The sequence below is a fragment of the Falco cherrug genome, chromosome 1 (assembly GCF_023634085.1).
Source record: "Falco cherrug isolate bFalChe1 chromosome 1, bFalChe1.pri, whole genome shotgun sequence".
Taxonomy (NCBI): domain Eukaryota; kingdom Metazoa; phylum Chordata; class Aves; order Falconiformes; family Falconidae; genus Falco; species Falco cherrug.
This window is the reverse complement of record NC_073697.1, coordinates 76960955-76986203: the sequence shown is the minus strand read 5'-3', so window position 1 is coordinate 76986203 and position 25249 is coordinate 76960955. Positions and strand designations below refer to the sequence as shown.

At 51.1% G+C, this 25249-nt stretch overlaps 1 protein-coding gene across 2 annotated transcripts; it reads right to left on the bottom strand.

The window, feature by feature from the left end:
- Positions 1-744: 744 nt before the first annotated feature.
- PRAG1 (PEAK1 related, kinase-activating pseudokinase 1) lies at positions 745-24989 on the bottom strand. 2 transcript variants are annotated; one of them, XM_055728288.1, is made up of 6 exons: positions 24876-24989; positions 21996-22390; positions 18817-20651; positions 9653-9810; positions 5541-6280; positions 745-2067 (listed from the first exon to the last, which is right to left on the bottom strand). In XM_055728288.1, exons 2-6 carry the CDS (start codon positions 22350-22352, stop codon positions 1030-1032), a joined length of 4128 nt encoding a protein of 1375 aa, XP_055584263.1. In that variant the 5' UTR covers positions 22353-22390; positions 24876-24989; the 3' UTR covers positions 745-1029. The 2 variants fall into 2 exon arrangements, with proteins under 2 accessions (XP_055584263.1, XP_027657486.2); XM_027801685.2 differs by lacking the exon at positions 24876-24989 and adding an exon at positions 22478-23096.
- Positions 24990-25249: the final 260 nt, after the last annotated feature.

The window sequence follows — 25249 nt, the reverse complement described above, 5'->3', positions numbered from 1 at the left end:
TGCATCTGTTGGAGTAGCATATTCATAGTGCACCCAGCCCTATGCATTTCCAACTCAAACACCAGCAGCAGTAAGGCCCTCCCAGACCACACGCCAGCTCATCTGTTGATAAAGGGGTTAAATAAATGCTCGACACAAGGGACAGGTGAATTACCAGGTGAAGGGAGGGAGCTGTAGGTATGGGGAAAGCAAAGCAACCTGGCCCTGACTCCCCCCTACAAAGGCCTTGGAGGTGAATTGGGGATTTTCCATTTCATTAACTTTACAAGGGGTAATTCCCAGCATGCAGCATCATCCTCACGAACAGACCCATCCTGGGCTGTCTCTCTCTCTCACTCTTTCACAATCAACAGCCTGCACGGCTGCACCCACTAGACAGGAAAGCCATGCTGTATTAATATCTAATGAATGTAATAGGCAACTGATATTAAATTCCCCACAGTGGAAGATAAAGCTGATACAAAAATTACTACTTGTTTCTGTGTTTTTAAGGCGAGAAGCAAAATGGATGCCAAAACCCACAAAAGATGGGAATCTGAAAGCCCCTCCTGGTTCTCCCTTGCAAAGGAGCATTATGTGAATTGCTCTTGCTCCCCAGGAGAAGCAGCCAGCTGTTCATCCCTGCTGCCCACTCTGGAGTTTTCCTTGGGGGGGGAAAAAAGGCTCTGATGCTTTTGGGGGCAGGGCTGGGGAAGAATCAGAGGACTGTCCCGCAGGCGCAGAAATCAACTGAAGTACATTGAGTTCATTAGAAACATGCACACTTGCAGGCAGGAGTTTATTAGTCCACAGACTTACCATAGAAAAAAAAATATCCCCCAAAATAGGGGTAGGTTCCCAGTTTTGCCTGCTCGCAAATTACCAATGCTGAGGGTACCGGACGTGTCTTACACACTCTGATTTGAGCGTGGGGCAGGAGCGGAACATGCATTCGCAGCTGAAATTCAAACCTCTCATGTATAACGGGGCTGTGTACCTTAGCCACAAGGCAACCAGGAGCCCTCAGCTGCCTCCAAGACACATCCAAGGTCAGAGCAGCTGCAGCAGTTTTAATGTGTGTGAGAGGGAGGTTGGCTCAGCAGATGCCAAGTACTGGCAGCACAGCCAGTCCTCCAGTTCAATGCTCCGCTCCGTGTCCACAGCCCTCTCTGCAAACTTCATCATGAGCAGGGCACGCTTCATGTCCACCCAGTTCTGAAGCACCTGGCGGAGGGCTTCCTCGTGGCTGAGGGGCTGCTCGATAAGGTCTTTCCGGGGCCCCCACAGCAGACACTGCAGCATCCGCTTGGCCTCGGTGATCCGCACACGCTTGATGGGATCTGCTTCCAGGAGCAGGTGAGCCAGCTGCTGGAGCCCCCGGGAGTAGATGGACAGGCTGGGCAGAGCAGGGAGGTCCTCAGGGCTGTACTCCTGCTCCCTGAGGTGCACCTTCTCCTCAAAGGGGTTGGGCTGGTGCAGCAGCTCATAGATGAGAATACCAGTCTGAAACTCATCAAACTTCTTGTACTGAGAAGCCGACACAATCTCCGGAGCCAGCCGGGCCTGACTCTTCCTCAGTTTGGAGTCTCCAGTTCCTGGCTTCTGTTTGGCTTTCAAAAAATTGCTGATGATGAGGCGGGGTAAGTGTCTGTCATCTTTGGCTTTCACACAGCTCATGGGGGGCTTGCAGGGGACAAGCAGGAGGTTCTCCAGGCACAGGTCACGATGGATGATGCCATGCTCTTTGAGATGCTCCAGGCCATTGCACAGCTGGAGGAGCAAGAAGCAAACACGGCGCTCGTACAGCTCGGGCTTGGCTTGGTGCAACATCACTGAGTCCCTCACAAAGTCAGCAGTGGTCTGGCTTGGCACCTCCCGGGTAATGACCACCACACAGTCGTGCTCGCTGGCACCGCGGGAGGGATGGAGGCCGTCCCCAGGCATGGTTTTTCCCCCATCTGAGGCCAGCAGCATGCTGGAGGGGACAGAGGCCACAAAATGGCCACAGTCCTGCTGGATGTTGAAGTGGACTGGCACTGCAGGGCTGCAATACGAAGCAGCCACCTTGGACTCCTGGGTTTTACAAATCTGTAAGGAGAGACCAAAAGAAAAGTCTCATCAGTCAGTGACAGAGACAGGGCAGAGACCAGAAGTTCAGAGGTGGGTTCTGAAGCCGAGATTTGCAGATGCTAAGGAAGACATCAGTGGAAGCAGAGTGCGCATTACTCCCTTTAGTACTTTAAACTATCCCCTGGCTTGAGGACGTTTCTTGTCCTGCAACAACCCAACCTTAGCAACCAGATGTCTGGGTTGCATTTCTTGGCATGCTTCCTTTGCCAGGCAATGCCCAGGATTTGCAGGACAGGAGGAAGGCAGTCCTCCCATCAGTAACTTCTAGAGATTTTGTTTCGCTGCCGACAAGCAATAGAGCTTTTATATCGTGGACATATAGCATGTCACAGATATCATCGAGATTCTCCCCTGCAACTCAGGAGACATTCTGCAGAGGGAAAAGCAAAGCCTGTGGCAGAAGATGTCTGCCTTCATCTCTGGAGATGGTTCACACTTGCCTGGGTGAGGCCCCAGACGATGTGATGCAGCTGCGAAGGTGGCCCTGTGTGGAGTGAGGGGTGGACAGAGACCTCCAGCACTTTCTCCCCACCTAACTCTTCGCTGGTCCTAAGCCCTGGAGCCACTTTCACGTCCTCCTCAACGACTCCACTTTCTGGTGTCAGCAACTACTCTCAAACTCCTGATCAATGGCTAAGGGAAACCAGTAACAAGCTGTACTCATCAGCACAGGGGAAAAACAGCAGAGAGAAAGCAGGAGCTAAAAACAGGCTTAGAAATAAGAGAGTGAAGCAAACTCAAGGGAAAAAAAGCATTTTATAATCTGGATTCTCTTAAAGCCACGTGACTTTTATCTTCATTTTGTTCTGTATTTTAGCTTTATGACTACATTAAAGACTAAACAAACTCAAACCCAGGTTTATTATAGGAGTATCCATTAGCTTATGGGGCCTTCTGGCATTTCTATTATACACTTTATACACCGGGGTTTTTTTTCCTTTTATTTAGCAATGTATTTATATCTCACCCACAGGAATCAGCAACAGGCCGAAACTCAGCATAAAAGGTTTCAAACCCTGGAGCGTGCCACTGCCAGTCACAGCATGCGTGCAAAATCGGACAAGAAATCAATTTTGCCTCTGAGTTAAAATAGATGCAAGAATAGAGAGGAGCTGGAGAAATGGGCTGCTTTTGTATTCCTCTAGCAAGGGTCTGAATCGAGGCATTTGCAGGTAATTCACTCAGATGAGACGATACTGTGGAGACGGGGCATTTCAATTCCCTATTGTCCTCTCTTTTCTAAACAAAAATACCCTGCCATGGCTGCATGCTTATTTTGTGGAAGGACAAGCTTTGGAGAGCCAGGCAGACTGCAGATTAATGCAGTGGGATGCAGGAAGATGCAGAAGGTCCCCAAAGGCGGTGGAGGCCTTCCAGCCCTCTGCCGAACAAGCCTACTTGTTCCTCCCCACACAGGGAGGATGTGTAAGGCTTAGGAAAAGAGGAGGAACTGCAAAAGAGGAGTCTCTAGAAGAATAACTACAACCAAATGAACACAGGGAGATCTTCCTTGGCCATCCATTCTTTTGTGACTTTGGCTGCACCAGAGGCATCCTCCACGCACCAAGATCCAAGTAGGAGCCTGGGGCTGGCTTAGTCACGCATCTTTAAGTGGAAAAAGAAGCCAAGGCATGAAGCATATCTTGGCTTAATTCCTCCAAAGCCATTTCATGTAACCCTGGCTCCTTCTGTTTGATACGTAGCTGTGTCTGCCTATGCACAGCCCAAACTCTGGCTCCTACTCCTCAGCAGGCTCCTTGGCTCAAGTCAGATCTTTTTTTTGAGCTCTCCAAGTCTAATTTTAACTACAGGTCTATGATCTCTTTCATATCAGCAAATCTGTACCAGAAGCCAGGAGGGGCAGCTAGGAATCAGCTAGTTGTAAAGTTTCACAATTATTCTCTGCTGCAGCTCCCAAAAGGAAGGTGGCACACAGGGACACTGCAGGAGGCGTATGCATGCACATGTGTAAACACACACACAACTTCACTTTACGCTGGTGGAGAGCGCGGCCCTGTTGGAGTGGTTTGGGCTTTATTAAGGCACTCTGCAGTGTACCAAGGACACAGAGTAAGCCCTCATCACACACAGGGATACAAGTGCAGTCCCACTAAGAGATCAGTATGTGCTCTTTCTGCATTGGCAAGTATTTATGCACTACAGCCATAGAGCTGAGCCTCTGAACCCCACCTAACACGGCACGCAAAAGCACGGGGGGGGAGAGGGGGGTGCCACAAGGAACCACAGATTGCAAAGGAGCACACCAGCTCACCACGCAGCGTTCAGGCTTCAGAAGGAAAGTTGTGATGGATTTAGGTATAACACACAAGTGTTAATCCGAGTGCTGGATTAGGGGTATGGGTACAAGATCTCATCAAATTCCATTTTGGTTATTTATAGCCCCCCTGCTGAGTTGACCCTACTTCCTTTAAAATATGAACTGGCTTTAAAGCTATCACTTAACTAAAACATCCCCTTGGGGTTCATAATGGTGGAAGCAATTCAGCAGAGATATTTTTTTTTTCCCCTTGCTTAATGCATTTCTGACAGTGCTTTTTTGGGGATTACTTTAGTTTTTGAAAACAACCTGAAGAGTAAGCAGCAATAAGATGCCCCTAGGGTTAAGTCAGAATAGAAATTAAAGGCTCTGTATTCAAGTAGCAACATGGGTCAAGAACCCAAAATCCATGGGATGTCCATGGAACGGGTTGGATAAGCTTACTTATCCAGGTTTCAAAGAGCTGAACTATTGCACCTCAAGTTTCCATTTCAAACATGGATTCCATAGAGTTACAGGAAAATATTTCAGACCTGACCTTACACAGCATGTCTAGGTCAGCCTCGCATGGTTTAATTGAGATCTGCGATATCTTAATGCCTGTAGTTTCAAGATCATATAAGCACTCACATGGTTTCTGGGTCAGACCTTCCACTTAAAAGGCAGGCAGAGGCAAAAATGCTGCCTTTTGAACAGCCTTTCATCAGCTTGTGTTATCAGAGGTGAATGCCTCTGAGTTTACAGCATAGTGTATGCCCAAGGATTTTTTTCAGAGAGTCTAGTCTGCAGCAATAAGCATCTGACTGGCATTCGTTACAATGAAAACTACTTCTCCAAATTAACCTTTGCAAGTGGCAGAGGAAAAGTGACCATTTTGGAAGGGGGTTTGCTTGCCAAACTTCACCTGTGGGAAAGACAAGCAGAGAAAATGGGCCATTGTTTGCTGATGGTGCTTCTCAAAGGCGTACCACTGAGCCAGCTTCCCACTCTTTCATTCAAATCCATACACCAGAAAGGGGTAAAAAGAAGCTCAAAGGTTCAGTCTCAGCTTAGCCATGGACCCCCACGTAGCCTTGAACCCTGCAGCTCTTTACCTCATCTTCCCAAGCGGAAGATGGGGATAAGCCTGGATACCTCCTGGATGTGGGCTTACCTTCACAGCATAGGTGGTAGAAGGGTCCTTGGAGCAGGTGGCACAGTAATATATTGCATCCCCCGAATCGCAGCAGGGCTTGTTGCACGCCAGCTTGAAGAGTGACCAGTTGTTCTCGCTGAAGTGCAGCTCATTCTTCTGCTCCCGCATGAAGCAGTCCTCACATTTGGCTACCAGGCGACGCAAGGACTCAGCGTAGAGGGCCCCCAGCTTGGCGTACACCCCCTCCTTGCTGTCCATGTTGCTCAGGAGGTTGTGGAGCTGGAGGCTGGAGCCCGATGACACCTGGCTGGACACACTGAGCTGCGAGGAGGAAAGGGACTGGAGGTTTCTGCTGGGGATGCATGCCCCTGTGCTCTTACTGGAGGCTGAGCCCCAGTAGCTGTTTCCTTTGGAGCCTTTCTCCAGGGACTCGGAGGAGGAGAAGGCGCCGGGGCGGCCCACCAGGCTGGCTGGGTGGATGAAGGGAGGCTCCTCTCGGAGGCAGACATTGCTCTCAGAGTGGCTGACATTCAGCCTGGGGCTGGCAGCACCAGCTGCTCTGCCTGAAGACGCCTGTCCCCCAAAGAAGCCATCTGGGGAGGACACCGTTCTGCTCACTGTCTTCTTCTGGGGCAGAGGGGGTGGGCAGCTGGGGGCAGAGGACAGACCATCCTCACTGGCAGCGGGAAGGAAAGGAACAGAGGGAAACACTTGGCTCTCAGCTGGAACAGGTGAGTGGTTCGGCTCAGACGAGCGCCCTAGGAGACAGCAACACACAAGAAGATGCCGTGAGTGGCTCTCGCGGGCTGGGAACGCAGGTCTCTCTCCGTGCCCCTGCCACCCCTACCTCTGCCAGGGCCCTGGCTGGGAACAAAGGAGCAAACCAGGTTACATCTGAACCCAGCGCACAGTCCTTACCTATTCACCACTGCAAAGCTTCACCAAAGGGGTTAGGGATTTAATCCGGTTTAGTACAGAAAGTTTGCAAAGCAGGTTGCAACCAGCCACCTAGAGAAATACACACACACACACACACACCGCCGCAACCACTCCCCTATGAACTGCATACACAGTAGTAAAAAGCTAGTAGAGGGTAAATATTTAAGCTGTGATGTCATCTACAGGGAGGTAAGAATGAAGCACTCGGGATACAAGGACAATCTGTTGTCACTATGAAACACAGCCCATTTCACCTGGGAGCTGCCACCCACCACCTCAGCAGCACAGCGTGGTAAGGACAGTGACACACTACAGCTCCGGCCCTCTGGCTACACCAGAGCAGCCCCAGGAGTATATTGAACCCACCTCTCTGCCTCACACTGGGTATGGGACACTGGGCAAGTTTCCATCCTCCTGAAAAAAATCTGGCCTCGCCCCTGCTGCATGTCCCCCAGCTTATTGCCAGATCTCTTTGCTCAGAGAGCAGGCTGGCCCCACTACGTACCAGCGAACCCCAAGCAGCTCCACATGCCATCTGCGCATGCATTGGGCTGGGCTGGCTGCTTCATTTCAGGCAGCTGTAGCAGCTCTTCTCCTACCCTGGCCAGGCTGGAGACAGGTAATACAGTTGCATGTCATGGAAGAATGGAAAAGGGGGGGTTGAGGGGCGGGGATGGAGAAAAAGCATGATTTGACATTGAACTAAAGAGCAATGATTTCAGGTCACGGAGACAGAATGAATGAGGAGTGGAGGGGTATGCAGGGGAAATGAAAGGAAGGCACCTTATTATTTCAGAGAATTTTCTATGCCACTTGAATGACAGGCAGGACTCTTGATAAACTTGAGCTCTGCCAACACCTTGCAGGCAAGTATAGACCTCGAAAGGTGCACGGTGGGGTTTTGCCTCAAGCAAGCTCAGCAGATAGTGGGATCTATTGCTTTCTTTGAACCCAGCTTCCGAAGCTGCAGAGTGGTAGTAAGCCAGCCTTCCTCCTCGCCAGGCTGCTGGTGAGGGCAGCTGCCAGCAGGCACTTCCTCGCAGCGGCTTGCTGCCTGCTCCACAGGAACGCCCTGGGGCAGCTCCATGGCAGCCCGAAGCAGGCGTTGGTCTCCATCACCGCCCTGGTGACTCACCAGCTCTTCACGCACAACCTCCAAGTGCAGGGGCTCCAGCCCCTGAGCTCCCAGCCTGGCCTGGCCCGTCACATGCAGGCTCAATGCCATACCACCTGGGCCACAGCAGCTGTCCCTGTTAGCTGCTCGCCACCTGAAGACAGGTCCCCCAGTTCTCAGCTACCAGAGTGGATGCTGGCATGATCTGTCCCTGTCCCTCCTCACCAGTTTTCTGGCATGACATTGATTTTTCTTTATCCCCTCCGCTGCCCAGGCTGCCTGTATGCTCCCGATGCAACGTGCCCTACCCCAAACAACAGCATTCAGGGACACCCCAGGAACAAGCAGCACTGGTTTTGGCTTCTGCAGAAGATGAGCTTCCCACACAAGGCAGTTTCAGCACCCCATTTCTGACGACATGCTCAGAAACAGCTCTGTAGGAAACGCTGTGAATCAGCACGTGTCTCTTGCCCCAGTTCCTGGGTGCCGAGCTACCTGCCTCCTGTTGGGCCCTTGTCCCAGCTGCCTGCGTTGCACACCCAGTGAGCAACTGCCTGCTCTCCAGTTTCAGCTGTGCACAGTTAACTCTGGAGCCCATGGCTCAAGAGGTGCATGCCCCAAGCTTCCATGAAAAGCCAGACATCTGCATCATACCCTGCTGGGTCCAAGGGAAGGATCCTCTCCATTAAAACCCTGCCAAAAGCCACAGGCAGGGATCACTCAGCATGGCATCTCTTGCCACTTCCAATCCAAGGGGCTCTGACAAAGGATACAGCCAAGAGAAATTCTTCAGCCTGCAGCCCAGGAGCAGCTCAACATAGGTATCTCTGCCAGGACAAGCAGCTGAATCCCTGTTTCAAGAGGCGAGATTTACTTAGCAGTCTTACGGAACAAACGTCAGCGCTGGAAGCTTTGGCAACCAGTCCACACACCTAGCCTACAGATGACAAACTGCTCTTACCTTTTTTTTTACATGCTCCTGGGCTCTGCCCCAAGCACGGGGTAACAAATGAAACCCTTTCACAAACTTTGCTAACAGTGCTCTGCGCCTTCAGCAGAGTCCTGTATGTCATGGGCTTAAAAGCTCCCCCCCGACCCCGTTCGTATTTTAACATCTGACAGCAAATTAATTCGAGCTCACCTCACTTAGTGATTGACTGCATAGCTTATTGCTTGCATCAGCAAGAAAAACGGCATTCAAGTTATTCATTTAAAAACTCATCTTTCCTGAGGTGAGCTGAAACAGTTGCTTCTGTTAGTGGAGACAGAGAAATCCTCTTGTCCCATATCATTTTTGACAGCAAATTGCTTCTGTGCCCAACAAATAAAGATCCAACATATGCGAATTTTTCTTCCCCCTGTACAATTTCTTGGCATGGTCTCACTCTGAGACTCCAAGTTAACAGTGGATAAAATGGAGTTTCCAGAACTCTGGCTCTTAATTTTATTGCTGCACGTTGTTGCTCTTGGAAAGACAGAACTTCCACTACACGAAGGTTGCTTTTGCAAAGGAAATACTTTCTGAGCTGCTGAACACGTTAGTGCATGTCGAAGTTACGCACTGATGAAAAAAGTGACTTCATAGTAAGTATTTTTTAATCTCAGTTAAACGAGTGCAGGCAGATTTTTTCCCCTTCAAGAAATAACTGGGAACACAATGAGTGGGAGAGATCACCTCTAGCACAAGACTCCTTCTGGTATTCCTCAAATCTACGGAGGACTTTCTACAGCGCGGCTACTCGTGACCCTGTGTGATGTATGAAGCACAAGCGGGATAAGGCAAATTGCTTTCAGATAGAAGTTTTATCCAGACAAGAGGAGAGCTACAGGATGAACAATTCTGGCACTTGCCAAATGAAAGAGGAAGAAGCCTGTGATGTTGCCCTGACTCATCTGAAGTGCATCAAGAGGCAGAAGGGTAGGGGAAGTGGAAAGATGAAAGGTTGCTGGGGGAACTAGGTGATCAGGCCCTCACAATCTGTGCTCTGAAGCTCTGAAGACTCTGCAGGCCTCAGGATGGATGTTAACTCCTTCCTGGGGTCTGATGCTACCTCTCCCACACCCAATGGTCACTTACTGCCATCACTGCCAGTCTGTGTGTCTGAGTCAAAGCTGTCGGTGGAGCCAGCTGTGAAGCTGACATGGATGGTCCTGAAAGGTGGGCTGAGGCTCTCGGCAGAGCTGTTGCTGACCCTCTCCAACTCGGCGTTATTCGGGTTCATTTTCAGAGCATGCCTAGAGACAGTGAAAGAGAACAGTCAGGAGACAGACGGCAAAAGATACCCTGCATGCACTTGTGCATGGAGACTGAAGCTGAGAGCAGCCTTAGCTTGGTCTCTGCCCATCCCTACAGACACTGTGCAGCTTTTTACCATGCCACAGCACCTCATTCTTGTGTGCTTCACTTCTTTCTTTGGCACCTGGGGATTGCACCCCACTGACACTGAGCAGGTTATAGGCTTGCAGCCCCTATGCAGACCCCCACGTCAAACCAGCTGTGCCCGAGCAGAGAGGGAGAGCCACTGAACCAACAGCATTCAGCCCCAGTCTGCACCTCCTTTGCCTAGCACACGGGGGTCCTGGACCACATCCCATCTTGGCCACCATCACTGGGAAATGGGGACCCGCCAGTGTTTGCGTTCAGTAGAGTTCCCAAGGGAAGGGCGTGGCATCACTTTTCCATTTTACAGAAGGGCAGGTTGAGGCTGGGTGTCAGAACCCAGTTCCTTTATGGCAGAGGCATAAGTGGAAGAAGAGTCCATCCCTAGCGGCTGTAGTCTCCTCAGTGCATCACAGTAACAACTGACACCTGAAAGAAGAAGCACCTCTGCAGAAAACAAGTGTCTGCCAAACTCAGGACCTACCATGCAGCTTTTAATGTAAGACCCATGGCTTTCCATGCAGCTTCCATCTAAATAAATAAATAAATAAACTATAAACTGGGCTTATAACCTGCCAGGTCACAGTAAGTGATCAGTTGTAGGCAAGCAGGACTTTTCACTAAGGTAAGAATTTCCCCTGCATTTTCTTCATTTTTTTTCCTCCTTGGAAAACCACAGAAACTGTTGAAATCAGGCAGTACATCAGAGCAGAAACGCTTCTAGCTTTGGTACAGTTCAGAGTCTATTGGCCAGCAAACAAAGGTCATCAGTCCACATTTTTTAAGTAAAACTGTCAATCTGCTGATAAAATTCAACACATTGTTGATTAAGAATGTAAAAAGGTTAGTGGCAGACTTGTAAAAAAAGAAAAGGGACTTCCACCAGCTATCTTGCTGGAAGGTATCCAGCGTTTCCTAATCAGACGGTTGAATGGCTGCTGAGAAAGACAAACAAAAGACATGCACGACCATTTTCTTCTGCCACCCTGTTCATGTGCACAGGAACCCTCCTTGTCCCAACCCCCCCCCAGCACAGCAGATGCTACAAGCAATTTTTATTTGAAGATTGAGAAATGTTCGCTCCCCATCCAGACAAAGCACTTACTCTCATGTCCACACCACCGCATGGAGAGCAGAGTGTATGAGAAGCCCGGAAGAAACTTCTGCCAGACTTCCTCATTTGCCTGAGCAGCTTCGGTCTAAAAATACTCAGGGGCTGATGAAAATAAAGCTCTAAAACCACTTCAGGTATAACTCAGCAGAGACACTGCTCTTGCACTAGTGACGAATTTACCACAGCAAGTCTCTTAAGGATGATTTACCAAACTTTGCGACGCGCCACACAAGTCATAGTTGAGAGAGAGAGAGGGAGAGAGGGAGAGGTTTTCAGCTCTGTTACAATTAATGCCATTGAAAGCCATCCACTAGACTTAAATCCTTTTTTTTTTTTTTTTTTTAATTATATATATAATTATCCTATAGCTTTCTCAGATGCTTAACTTTTAGTGATTTGGGAAAAAAACACATGGGTGCACACCCATGTAGGTGCACTGTCTAACCTGGCCAGAATCAAGGAAGCATTTGAATCCCTAAGAAAAGAGGATTTTGCAAGACAGCCGGCCTGATTTGCACAGATGAGAGGTTTTCTACCACGTTCCACTCCCCCCACTCCCCACCCCCCACCCCCCCAAAAAAAATTGGTGCATTTCTGTTTCCTTCCCATCACTTAAGCACAAATCCATGGAGCTGCCTTACCATTCCCGCACTCAGAGAGAGATGGGACTTTGCTCAGCGGGGTCCAAGGTCCACGGTGCGCAGCCACACCTATTCCTCCAAGTAACCTGGGTGCAACGCAGCAGCTGCCAGAACCATGCTGGCTGCTGCCTTTGCTGAGCTCAACATTGCGGTGAATGAAGTCAGATGCACAGAGAGCCCCGTTTCCTCTCCGTACCGCCGTGACTTATGTAAAATGCAGTTCCTGAATAGGCACACCGAAATAGAAATTGTTTGCTGCTTAAACGACATCCTGCTCTTGTTTCAGATGTTACAGCCAGGCCAGCTAATACTGCCTGGAAATAGCTCCGCTTTACATCTCCCCCTCTGCTTTACATCTCCCTCTTTTCCTATAAGCTGCTTGAAGCCCAGGCTGTAGCCTGCACAAACTAAAATACCGCCCACTATACCGAAGAATTACTGAAAACACTTGCTAGGGTCAAACTCTCCCATTTCAGTAAAATTCCACCCTAAATGCTGAACATTGCTGTGACAGCCTGTGGGATGGATCCTGTTTTACAGCTAACCCAAACTTTCCCTGCTCTGCTAGTGTTCCTTCCCCCACGTGTGACTGCTAGGGCACAGGTGGCTCTGCTCCATCCTGCCCTTTTGACCCAAGGATATTGGAAATAAAGAGCGTCAATCTATCTTAAACCTGAAGAAATTATTGGGATCGCTCCCGCACTGGCTTGCTCCCCTTCAGAAAGATGTAGCAGTGGTTAATTTACCTCCATTTCAAAAATCCATGCTCAGCACCTTCAATGTAACCGGCAGGTTCAAGAGCAGCACCAGAGCCTCCTTCATGTGCCAGTGTATAAAGAACAGGTCTCAAGAGTCAGTTCTCCCCATCTAATAACGCATAAGACAGTATTTCCAGCTCTCCACATTTTTCTGCTGGCTTTAAATACACTTCAATTATTCAGGATCCTCCATGTAACTCACTGCCATTTCGAGGCAACCCTTCCTATTCACTAGTCCCCAGTCTTCCCTTCCTAAACAATTTTATCCAGCTGGCTTTCCACATGATTCCCACAGTCCTGCCTAAAAGAAGTCACAGTGGAAAACAGCGGTCTTGTTAAACAAACCAAACCAAAAGAAAAACCCAAACCACAGAGTTTCGTGTTCTATAACATTGCAAAGGGACCTGGATCATTTGCCATGCCCCGTGTTGCATCTCTGGCCAGGGTATGCTTCATCTTTCCCGTAATTCATATTTGAGCAGTGGCCATATGTTAGATTTCACATTTCTTAACAGACCGAGGTCCCACCAGGTGCTGCTGCAGGATTCCAGCATCACTAACTGTGCGCCTTGCACTTCTTGGAGAGGGAACAGAGATGGGCACCAAAGCACGGCTTCCCTGACTGCAGCAGACACACGTGCCTTGGGATACCACCCTAGGGATTCCTCAGACCCCAGGTATGCGTTCGGCTTGAATTTCTGGCCCAAGATATGACATGCAGACCTCACTACCTTCCAAAAGTGCAAGAGGCAGGGGGAGGGGGGTTGTGAGCAGGAGAAGGCCACTCAGATGCAAGAGCTGCAAGGCTCCCACTTGGTCCTTTCCAGCAGCCGCCACGTGTGCAGCCTGTTGGCAGTGGTGAGGGATGCATCTCTCCCCCATGCAGAGACCCAACCACAAGGAGTACCCACTCTGCAGCCCCCATCCTGGGGGGGTCCCAGCCTTGCTGTGCCAGCAGGAGGGGGTCGCTGCTCCTCGGCATAGATGGCAGGATGTGAACAGGTAACAGAGATCCTGAGCAACAGAGGAAGGAAGCAGATGAGAACACAGAACACGCACGGATCTCCACAAACTGAACCACGCTCCAGAAGTCTGGTGATAATGGCAACAGGACACCCTCTCCTAAAATAAAATACTGGAACTGATGCATGGCAGACAGAAAAGTCAGACTACATTACAGCATCATAACAGCACACAGCTGGCCATAATTCTTACACAAGAGGAAGCACTGTTGTACCATATGCTTGTCTATCATGAAATGTGAATAATTCTATCTTACTCCTCCTTCCACTACTGTTTGTTTCAGCATTTCCCCCTGGATGCACTGGGCAGTTAAAAACCAGCATACAGGAGCTCACATTTGAGGCTTGGTTTTGTACTTACCCTTCTGCTCACAGCTGATAAATGTGGAGAAACCAAAACTGAGGTGAGGGAGAGAGAGGATTTTGAAACACTCCTAGCTCTGCCCAGAGGACTACACTGTTCCTTGATGTATCAAAAAGGTTTTATGCAGTGCAGGTTAAACTGAAACAAGGGTTTGGAGTCTGGAGATGCAAGGGGAAATTCAGATTAGGTGCAGAATTAAGATGGTAGATGGGTCAAAAATTCAATCACTGCATGCTCTGACGTGGTGAGTGGGACAAATCTCATTTCAATTTCCAACTCCGTGCTTTAAGTAGTAAGACAGGAAACACGCAGAAAAGTGAATTACTTCCATTTTAAAAGAAAAACTCCCCTGAAAGATTGGCCGACAAATCACAACCTTTAAAAAATAATCCCATGGCAGAAGCAGCATGAGAAATTCCTGATTAGTTTCAAACAGAAAACACAGGAGGAATCCAAAAGGTGTCTTCCTTCCATGTCCTGGAGCATGATTCTCTCTCCTGCTTAAGCCATAGCCTCCCTTCTTTGCTTTATTTACTTATTTAATTGTTAATTAACTATTTAAATAGACTCCATCCAGAGTGTCTTCTCTATTTATTTATTATGATTTATTATGTTAATAATAATAATAATAATAAATCTGGCTTGTCCTAGACCAAACAGGAGATCCCTGCTGTCACCCACAGTCAGGGAGAAAAGGGTCAAAATTTGGGACCCACATGATTTCCAATTGCATTTGGAATAGCCACAGCAGCTCCGTGTAGCCAGGCTGCTTTTGTCACCGGGGTACGCCACAACACTGAGTCCCAAAGAGAAATGAGTGCCTTGGGAATGGCAAGAAAAGGGAATAATCTGTCTCAGGTACAGCACTGCTCCAAGTCCTGGCAAGGAACAGACGGCACAGTCCCACCAGCCAGCACCACCTCCCCAGCGAGAAGCAATCCTGGCTCTTTTCCTGGTGATCCAATACCCAAAGCCATCAGGTTTTTGTAATGCTTTTGTTTTCTGTTCCCTCTGGCAACAAGCGGCAGCGGCAGCACCATAACATGCAATCTTGGCACACCTCAGGCTCATTTCTCCTGGCTGTTTTCAGCCGTGGCAGGCATTGGGATGGGATGTGCTACACACATTTGTTACCCCAAGTGAGCGCATTCAGCGAATTTCAGAGGCAATCTATGGCGCTGCCTTGTGAAGGTGGCATTAATTATTATGAAAACAGCCCAAGAGCCAACAGCTCAAGATGCAAAACAGCATCACTGTTTCTTGTCTTGAACAGGCACATGAAATAAATTAACTGTCAATGTTGTGCAGGCTAAAAGGAACCATGAGGCTCATTTAGCCTGACCCTCTGCATAAGAGAGACACATTTCAAAGATTCATTCCTTGTGCCAAGAAACTGAAGGCCATGCTAGAGCATTTCATACTGAAGAACTTTTAAACTATCACTGCATATACCAGTCCTGGGGATCCTAGTTCCCCTGGTGAGCCCTTTCTTTAGCCAGCTACCTTCCCAGCTTTTAGAAGGCGACCAGCCACCATCTTCTCTTTCCAATCTCTTTCCTTTTGTCATTAAGCTAATTTTCTATTCCCCTTCAGACCAAGCAAACCCTTAAATATCTATAACATTTCAAACAAGCAGGACAAACAGATTGTATGTAGAAACAGTCACAAAAGGTTCAGAGTAGCTTTATACAGGACAAAACAGGCACAAATTTATTATTTTCCTTTTTTGTCCCAACTTTGAAAACTCCCTAACATCACTCCTTCTGCCATCCAAAAAGAGAGCTTACTGCAAAACCAGAGTTTCCTTCGTGCCTGGCAGGAATTTACCCTGTAAAAACTTTTTTCCCTTTTGACTGTTAGAGCAAAGATGAACAAAACAGAATCTACAGACTCACTTTTTCTTGCTTTGCTTTGAAACTAGTTTGAACACACATGCAAGTTTTCTTTAAAATAAGCAATTAAGTTTAATTAGGAAAGTCAAACAGACAGGCTTCGTTTTCCAGCATGAAATCAAATACCTTGCTGTAGCTTGAGATCTAGAAAGTAAAAAGATAGTTAACGTGCCTTTCCTGCAGCTGAAATGAACTCTGATTTGCTAAGCCCCAAGCCTGTGCCACAACCAGGTTTATGCTGGCTTCATCTCCATCTGTCCATCCATCCATCCATCCATCCATCCAAGAAGCCTTTGCAGCTGTGCCACCAGAGAACATCTTGGGCTGAGGTGCTCTGCCTGTGCGGGACTACGTAAGCGTAACAGAAGTATTGGTGGTTCTTCCATTACCGATGAGCACATGCCCACAGACTGCCTGGGCCTAGGAAGGTATGGAAGTGTCTCTCAGAGTCATCTTTGTGTGCAAGACCTCCTTCCTCCCTTCTTCAGGCATTTGGCTGCAGCCCAGGAGGACCAGAGGTGATGTTCCTCCAGCACCAGGTCAGAGTCCTATCATGACCTGAAGCTGCAAGCGACAACTGCCCAGGGTAACGCAATTCTGCCATGGTGATTTTAACCAGTTGTGCCCACAGCCATCCCTCCCACCGCCGCACACGGGTAACACCACCCTGGTTCCTGCATCGACACGCTCAGAGAAGCCATGCTTGAGATGAAAATAAGAGCACCCTCAAAGCAAACAAAGCAACCAGCTGGGTTTGCATGGCTTGCGAAACCCTGCCATCTGATCAGATAGCTCCTCAGGCTGGCTGCGCAGGGGGTTGGCAGCCGGAGGGAGGGCTGTGCTCTTTGAGGAAGGTGCCCCGTGGCTCAGCTGAAGGCATCAAGGCGGTTAGGAGACAAATACATGTAGCACAACACATGGCCTACAGCTACAGGGAGTAAAAGCAACGCCAGCACCTACCTCAACCACCTGGCAGGGTTTATGGCTCTGCCAGAGATCCTGGTCACGGATGCCACGTGTTTCCCGACCTCAGTTTCCCTGCCTGCTGTCACACAGGCTTTCCAGCACACAGATGCTTTCAGGATGACTCAGAAGCAACTGTTAGCATTGGCACAGCCCAACCACACCAGGAGCATGAAACAGCCCCTCCAATAAGCAGAAAATGCTCCACGCCCCTCAGGATGGATGGTTGTAATTCCACATGGAGGGCAACAGCAGGGCATGCTCCTGGCTTGGAGCACAGCCGGTCCAAGTCACCCAGCGAGGGAGACACATCAAGTAGCCCCTTGCCTCCACTCCCAGCCTTCACGAAGGCAGAAAGGACACTCCAAGGACTGCCAGGGAAGCATCCTTGCCCCCAGTAGAGAAAAAGGGCTCTGCATGGCTGCTCCTCCATGAGCGGAAGGAGGCCCTGGCACTGCAAGCAGAAGATGCTGCTGGGATATATTTTGCAGAGCTCGAGTGCCACCACTCTTCTGGCCTGCCCAGACCTCTGCTCTGCAGGGGAAGGAATCAGGTTCTAGAGGACTTTCAGCAGGAAACTTGGTGTTTCCTAAATGATCACTGCTCAACAGCATCTGCTGGCCTCAACAACACTCATGTGGCAAATACAACCCCACACCCTAGGCTGATAGGAGGCACCAAGTGGCACCAGCCATGAAAGAAAGTTCACAGGGTCAAAGCTAAAGCACACCTTAGTGTTCCCTTTGATTTTAAAGGCAATAAAACTTGTCTGTGTGCTCACTTGCTTGTGGACCTCTTCTTTCCTCTGACTCCAGCAGCCATGCGGCATCACAGCAGGAAGCCCAGCATTAAGGAGAACTAAAGCCTCTTGTTCATCTCTTCCCTTTCCTTGTGAAACCTAATTTGTTCATCACTCGATCAGTTTAAAACACTAATTCCCTGGGTTAGCCAACCCTAAAAACATTGAAATTCAGCATGAGAACAAAACAGAGCATGGGCCAACTCAACCACGGTCTCAAACTGGAGGTCACCGATGCCTATGCATAAGCTTGACTGTGGATCCCAAGAGCAAGTTCTCCTCCAAACACCCATCCCCTCTTCTCAAATTTTAAAGCAAAGAGTTGGAGCCAAATCTGTTGTGCAATGCACTGTTCCAGGTAACAAAACTGATGCACACAATAAAGCCAATACAGGGCACCCAGAGAATGTGAAAATATCCCTCCCCAGTATGCTCAGACAACAAAATCCACTAGTTGCATGGAAAGGAAAAAAAAAATTCTTCCTCCATTTTATCTTTTTTTTTTCCTTCCCCCCCCCCCTTTTTTTTGTGATACGCACAAGCTGCAGATACTGAATGCACCCACATATCAGAAGCCTGTTTTTTTAATTGGTTAGCAGAGCTACTGCCTTCCAAATGGATAGCTCTCCCTCATTCACATTTGTTTTCTAGGGGCTGCTGTCGCCCTGCCTGCAAACCTGACTTCAAGGAGAGCGGCGAGCAGAGGGTGCCTGAAGCCAGGCAGCTCCCACACATCACAGCCACGTTAGGCAAGCCCCAGTTACTCGCCTGCAGGCAAGGAGTCCTCTCTAGGAAACTGCAGCTTCAAGAGTTAACCTCAAAAGCAAAAAGACATTAGAGCCAAACTGCAAATGAGGATTTCAGAGGCCCTTACTATTAGCACCAGAGACGTTGCCCAGTTCCACCCATAAGAGAAGCTTGCAACCCCCAATTTTCTGTCCTATTCAACATCAAGGAACTGTGCTGAGACAGAAGCAAGCTGACGTGGGAAACATCAGGCATCCTCAGCACAGACCTTGTTCTCACTTAGATATTGGGACCCAAGGCTGTACCCTGCAGCCCTGAAGGGCTTTTGCAACTACGCGTGGCATTTGAGCCAGGACTTGCGAAGATCTGACAGCTTTTCAGGGTAAAAAGGCAAGTAGTTTTTCAGCTGTGCAGTCACCTCCCGTGCTCCTGAAAGCCCGCCTTTGAACTGAAAAGGAAAAAAAAGAACAGAAAGCACCTCCTAGTCAACGAATCCCTGCAGCAAACACCCCAATCACAACTGGTTAACAGACTGCCATGCACACACTCACAGGGCTGTACCTGGACTGCTTTTTTGGTGGCGGTGGCGGTGGCACAAACTCCATGCCATTATTCTTGTCTTTAGGGAAGTCAAAGGAGAAAGATGATGATTTGCTGATCCCAGTCTGGCTCTCCAGCGTCAGGCCATCATCCACAAGGTCGGCACCAGCTCTTCCATTCTCAGCTCCCACTGCCCACGGGTGAGTTAAGAGCTCCTGCTCCTCCTCCTGCTCCTCCTCCTCCTCTATCCGGCACTGCTTGGTCCACGTTGGGGTGTAGTATTTCTGCCTCCTGTCATAGGAGGTGCCTACCAGACCTCTGCTGGGCTCCTCCACAGAGACCCCGTTGACATGAGTGCACAGAGAAGGGGATGCCCCAAAGGCACCTGTATCAGTATAGTTCCGCGGCAGCAGATGAACACCAGCTCCATCACGGCCGCCGTCATCACCAAACTTTGCCACATGGGAGCTTACTGGGGGCAGACGGTTCCCCTCACTGCTCGGCTGGTTGTTTTTGGACATCTTTGGGGGAATGGCTGGACTCTCAGTAACCGATGTCTTGGCAGGAGCTGCCAGATGAAATCTTAAACTGCTCTCACTTCCAGATGATTGAAAAACCTCTCCAGGCTCAATGGTAGGTGATGAAGTACCAAAATCAGGGTGAGAAGTGGGGCTGATACATGGCCACTGAACTCCCACCGCCGAGTCAGGGCTGCTGAGGAATATAGTCTTGTGGTCATCCTCGGTGTGCGCTGTCATCACAGTTATCTTTGCCGCCACCTGGCCGGTGGAGTCCTGGTATTCCTTCTCACCACCCAAAGCCCAGCCACCATCCCTCCACGTCCCTTCAGCTTGCTCCTTGCCAGTGCTGCGAGCCAGCTTCTCCCCTTTTGCTTGTCCACTGACAGCCTTCAACTGTGCCTTCTTCCTCTTGGTGCTCTCGGCGTAGATGGGATCAGTGCGGGCTGGCTCAGCAAGGCGAGAACGCTGCGGCTCCACCAGAGCCTGCTGAGGGGTGCTCGAACCCTCGGGCCGGGGGCCTCCGGTGCCAGAGGGCTCTCCAGGGGGAGGAGAGTCCTCGTCCTCTGGGGACGAAGCAAGGGCAGCCACCTTGCTGCTCCCTGCGCTCTCGGGGAGGGCAGCAGGCTCGGTGTGCAGAGCCAGCTTTTTCCTCTCTGAACACAGGGCATAGGGGAGAGGATCACCCTGGTCTTTCGTGATGCAGAAGGCCACGTTCACAGCTCTGCGCTCCTCTTCACTGAATTTGACCGCCCTGCCACTTGGCCTGGGAATCTCGGGAGCATCCCGCTGCCTCCATCCGCTGGGAGCAGGGCTCTCCTTCTCGCACCGGGCACCCTTCCCCTCCGCACCATGCGGCTCCCATGAGACAGGGCGCTCTTGGTGGCAGTCCGTGATTGAACAGTACTCCCCCCCTTCACTTTCAAAAGCGGCCGAGAGGTGACCGCGGTCACCCTCTGAGGGGAGTGCTGCTCCTTCTCTGGCTTGAGAAGAAGGGTTTCTGTTGGAGTTTGCGGAGCTTCTGTCCCCCAGGGTAGATGGGTTAGGGCAGGGGGGGCGATGTGTCAGGGCAAACTTGTCTTTGGCTCTGTCCTCCTGCTTGCCCACCTCACCCACAAGCACCAGGCTGTGGATGGAGACGTTTCTCTCCACTCGGCTCTCCAGGCTGCGCAGGCCCACCATGGAGTAGCTGGGAGGGCAGCAAGACAAGCAGTCACCGGGCGTGCTGTGGAGGAAGGGCTTTCTCACACCACCACTGCCAAAACTGTCAAGGCAGATCCGCTGGGCTTCTCCTGATTTCAGAAGGAGTTGTTTGCCAGAAACCATGCCCCAGCTGACCTGCAGGTGCCAGAGAGACAAGTGCACTGTCAGGATGCGCATAGGCAAAATGAAAAAAAAAAAAAAAAAGCCCAGCTTCACAGAAAAATCCTCTGGCATTCAGAGTCTGTTTTGCCCTGTGCTCACGCCACCAGTAACTACCACAAATATTTTCTACTTAAAGCACACTTGTCCTATTTCCGGAACCATTTGCAATCCTTGCATTATCAACAAGGGCAGTGCACTGAAATAAGGCATTCTCCTTTCTCTTTCTGTGGGTTTGCTGCCAGAAACATGTCCAACCTGTCATCCTCTCCGTGAATCACCATGCAATTAAAGAGTCAGAGAGGGAAGGAATATTTGCAACCCTCTCTGCTTGTTTCATTTCACACTGCTGAAATGACTATCAGGCTATCACAGGTTATGCTGGGATAGCAGCTTGCCTATGCTCAGCAGCACGGACTGGGGAGCAGCTGGACAAACTTATCCAAAATCTTTTCATCTGAGGGAGATCTTTCCTGCTTGCCAAGGCAGAAGTGGGAAAGGCAGAGGATAACATGTGCCTGCAAAGCGACCCCCCCCACTGCCCCCATCCCAGGGAGGCAAAACCTACTCCCATAGAGCAAAACTCAGCCTGGGGCCAAATCTGCACACTCAGATCAAACCCCACCAACAACAGTAGCCTGTGCTCGTGTGCCCTTTGCCCCTAGAACAGAAGCAAGGGAGGGCAACAGGAGGGTTAGAAGAGAGCTGGTGAGCCCTGGCTCTCCTCGGGGGCAAGGGTGGGAGATCCGACCACACCTGCGCCAGGGGCAGGGTGACAGCAGCCCACATTTGGCTGGGGCAGTCCTGGTACCAACTGGTCAGGGAGCGGAGTGAACCACCCATCTCGATTGCAACTCACACCACCAGGGCTTGCCCATTTGCAGGCAGGCAGCAGTGCTGCACCCGGAGGGCATTACTGCTGCGGCAAAGGTTGGGAGCCCAAGGAGCTGGGCTAGGAAGGTAGGGCACTTTCTTCCTCACCCACGAAGACCATGGATCCAGTTAGCATTGCTTGCAACCAGACAGGACTTCTTTTCAGTATATCTTCCCAGGAAAATAACTTTAACCCACATCCTCATTTAACATCTGGCAGCTCCTAAACAGACAATGTATTTTTAAGCTCCTTTGCACATGCCTTATAAGCAACAGCTCATTCAGATTCAGCCAAAGGTACTTTGAGAAGGTACTATATAATTTAACAATCCGAGTCAAGACCAGAAGGAAAAACAAAGGGAAGGAAATCATTTTAGCAGATATTCCTAGCACTCTTGAGGAGAGGTAAGTAACGGGAAGTCATGCTTTGACTGGATTAATCATTACCTGTGACAGATCTGCATTCATATTCACATCCGCCCACGCGTCAGAAACATCCGAGTTTATCATAGTTGGCTTCACAGCAATTGTTGGCTTTGAGAAGGGAGAGGTATTTACACCTTCGTCTTCCAAGGCAGGGCTCTCGGGCTTGGTCCTAACTCCATTCGGGAGCACGCCACAAGCTCCCACGTCTGGGGGTGTTTGCAGTCGATGGGAACTCTTTGGGTTGAAGCAGTTTTTGCAGGAGCCGGGCTTCCAAACGTGTTCCACAAAGTCACTGCACGCAGACATCTTCAAATCCTCGTGGGTCAGACCGAGAGCCCTCTGCGTCTTCTGCACTGTCCGCCGCTGCTCATTTTGCATTTGCTCCCCAGAGCTGCTCTTCAAGATCACCTGGTTATCTGGAAAAGCACAACACTGTCTGATTAGTTTGGTTATGCCCCCAAATTGGAAGATTTTTTAATAGGACAGGTGACAATTACACTTACTCTGCTTTCGTCACAAAGGCTTATTGTTTACAAGGCTTTTTTCACAGCTTAGCTAAAGCCCACACAATCACTTGAAAAGCCTCAACTTCTAAGCATAGCTCTGTAATAGAGAAGACATCAAGCAAGCAGCATTCCTATGTGATTTAATTCCCTGTTTAATGAGCATGTATAACCAGCCTCATGCAAGGTTTAGATCAAGGGTAAAGGAAAGATCTTGGAAATAGCTGTTCACAGCCCCACAAGCAGAGCCAGGCAGGAAAAATTCCTTCTCCGTAGTGGCATCCTCTCTCTGGAAAATAAAAAGGCCTCGAGATCAAGGACCAGAATCGGCAACTGTGTAACCAAGGGGACCGACAACAACCTTCCTCTACCCAGAAGCACCACTGTGATTACTGCCGTGGTACACAAAGGCTTCTCTCCCACCCAGTGCAACGGAGAAAGGCAATCGGCAAGGCTGGGCCTGGCACTGGTTTGAGCAAGTGCCTGGCAGAAAGCTCTTATCTGGTTTGCCAGGAGCCACAAATAACAGTGGCAGCTCGCTGAAACGATTCATTGTCTGCAAAGGGAGAAGCGTTTTGCTCTTGGCTTACTTACAGACAAGGATCCCTTCCCATCTTCCTTCCCCAAGAGGAAATGCCCCAGGAACAAGACATTCCTGCATTCCTGTACCCCCCCCCCCCCCCTCCCCACACGGCCAGGTCTGCACTCAGCCAGTAGCTACCTGGAGCTAACAACTTTGGAGATACTTCAGAGGAGGACTCCCACAAAGCTCAGTGGATTAGGGAAGAGAAGATCAGAAAACGTGACTAGATGCGGAAAGTTGCAGCTGGCTACTGGGGGTATCAGGGCACACGATTCCCCCACACGGCTCCACAGAGTCCTTCCTCTCCTAACCAGCTGCAGGTCAGCATCTCCCAGCCAGCCGATGCCAGCGCAAACTGAAGCTCTTTTCCAGAGGGTCTCCGAGTGAACAGGCACTTTTATCCCCCAATCCTGATGGCACGAGAGCAAAATTTACCAGCCTGATCCTTCAGCACTTTCTCCACACAGACATACTGCAACACCACCATAGCTATGGACACTTTTGCACCTGCACTTGAGTAAAGCCTCTCGCCTCCGGGCTCAGGGGTGCCCTGGGCAGCCTCTCTGACAGCCACCCTACTGCATGGCGAAAAGACAGACCACTAGTAAGAGCCCGGGTGGGACAAAGTGAAGCGGGGCAGAGCCACTGCCCCACGTGCATAATCCGAATTCAAAGGCCACCATTGGGAAGGGAGGTTTTGCCTGGCTAAAGCATTAGTACCTGCAGACTCGCTCCACCTGGCAGGCTGATAAATTAGGATCTGTTTTGTGAAAACCCAGGAAAAAGGGCAATATTAATAGGATTCACAAATCAGATCCGTGCACGTGTCTCCCTTTTTAGGGAAGAGATTGTTTTAGACAGGTTTTGCCACGGACTTCACAGAGCCCAAATTAACCAAAGGACAGCAAATCACTCTTGGATATACCCCAACACCTTCAATGAGATTATCATTATTTGCAGAGCAAACACGTTTTTAAAGTATTCTATTCTTTGTTTCAGCCCTAGCAAGCGGTGTCCGGCATCACCCAAAGTTGAGCAAGTGTCTTGATGAGCGCCAGCAAAGAAAAAAGAAAAATCAAAGGGAGGAAAGCAGGGACCGAAGCCAGAAAAAACTCTTCGCTTCTGGTGTAACAATCGGCGCTGCCAAGCGCCTTTTAAAGATCGGGAGTTCCCTTTCTGCAGCGAAACCCGCCGCTGTTTCTCTCTGCCGGGGCGCGGGGTGCCGGGGCGCGGGGTGCCAGGACCCAGCCCGCACCAGCCCCGCCGCGCCCGCGCCGAGCCCGGCCCCCCCGGCGCACCGAAAGCCGGGAGCTGGGTCACAGGCACCCCCGCAGCCCCGCGCCGCCCGGGGCACCGGCCGGGACCCGGCGTAAAGGCTACTTGTTACCCAGGATAGCGGTGCGAGGATGCGGCACCAGGATGCTCCGGCGCAAAAAAATACCAAAAACCCCCAAACCCCACCCCAAGCGGCTCCGGTTGGCGGACGGACCCTCTCCACCGCCGGGCACCCACCGGCGCTGGGAAAAGTTTACCGGACAGGGCCCGCCGGGGCTCTCGGGGCAGGCGGCGGTGCCGGTGGGGAGCGGTACGCGCCCCGGACGGGCTTCAGCCCCACCCCGCCCTTCTGCCCGCACGCCCGGTGGGCACCGGCGCGGCCCCAGCGCCCCGGCCCCAGCGCCCCGGCCCCCCGGCAGCCCCGCCCCGGCCCCGAGCGGCGGCGGCGGCGGCGGGGTCCCTCCCTGCCCGGCTTTGTCCCGGGAGGCGGAGGCCCGGCGCCCGCCCCGGCGCTGCTCCTCGGCCCCGCTCCCCGCTCACCAGCCTCCCGCGGCGGCGGCGGCGGCGGGGCTCGGCTCCGCTCCGCGCTGCGCCCGGCCACGGCCGCCGCCGCCACCGGGCGAGTGGCAAGCGGGGCCCCGCGTGGGCCGGGGGCAGCGGCCGCCCCGCCCCGGCCCGCCCCGGTCCGCCCCCTCGGGGCACGGCGTGGGCAGCAGCGCGGGCGGGGGCGGGGCGGCGCCCCCCGCTCCCCCCGCCCCCCCCCGCTCCCCCCCGCTCCCCCCGCCCCCCCCCCGCTCCCCCCGCACACGCGGCTCCCCTTCGCACAAAGCGCACCCCTCACCGCGGGGGCACAGGCAACCCGGTGACGCCCCCCCCCCCCCAGCAAGGCTCACGCAGACGGGCACCGTCTCGGG

Coding starts and splice junctions, on each gene's coding strand:
- PRAG1 (XM_055728288.1), bottom strand. CDS start 22,352: ATGCAAAATGAGCAGCGGCGGACAGTGCAGAAGACGCAGAGGGCTCTC. Junction 9,811..18,816: donor CCACCAAAAAAGCAGTCCAG/GTACAGCCCTGT, acceptor CACTGTCTCTAG/GCATGCTCTGAAAATGAACC. Junction 6,281..9,652: donor ACAGACTGGCAGTGATGGCA/GTAAGTGACCAT, acceptor GCTGTCTCCTAG/GGCGCTCGTCTGAGCCGAAC.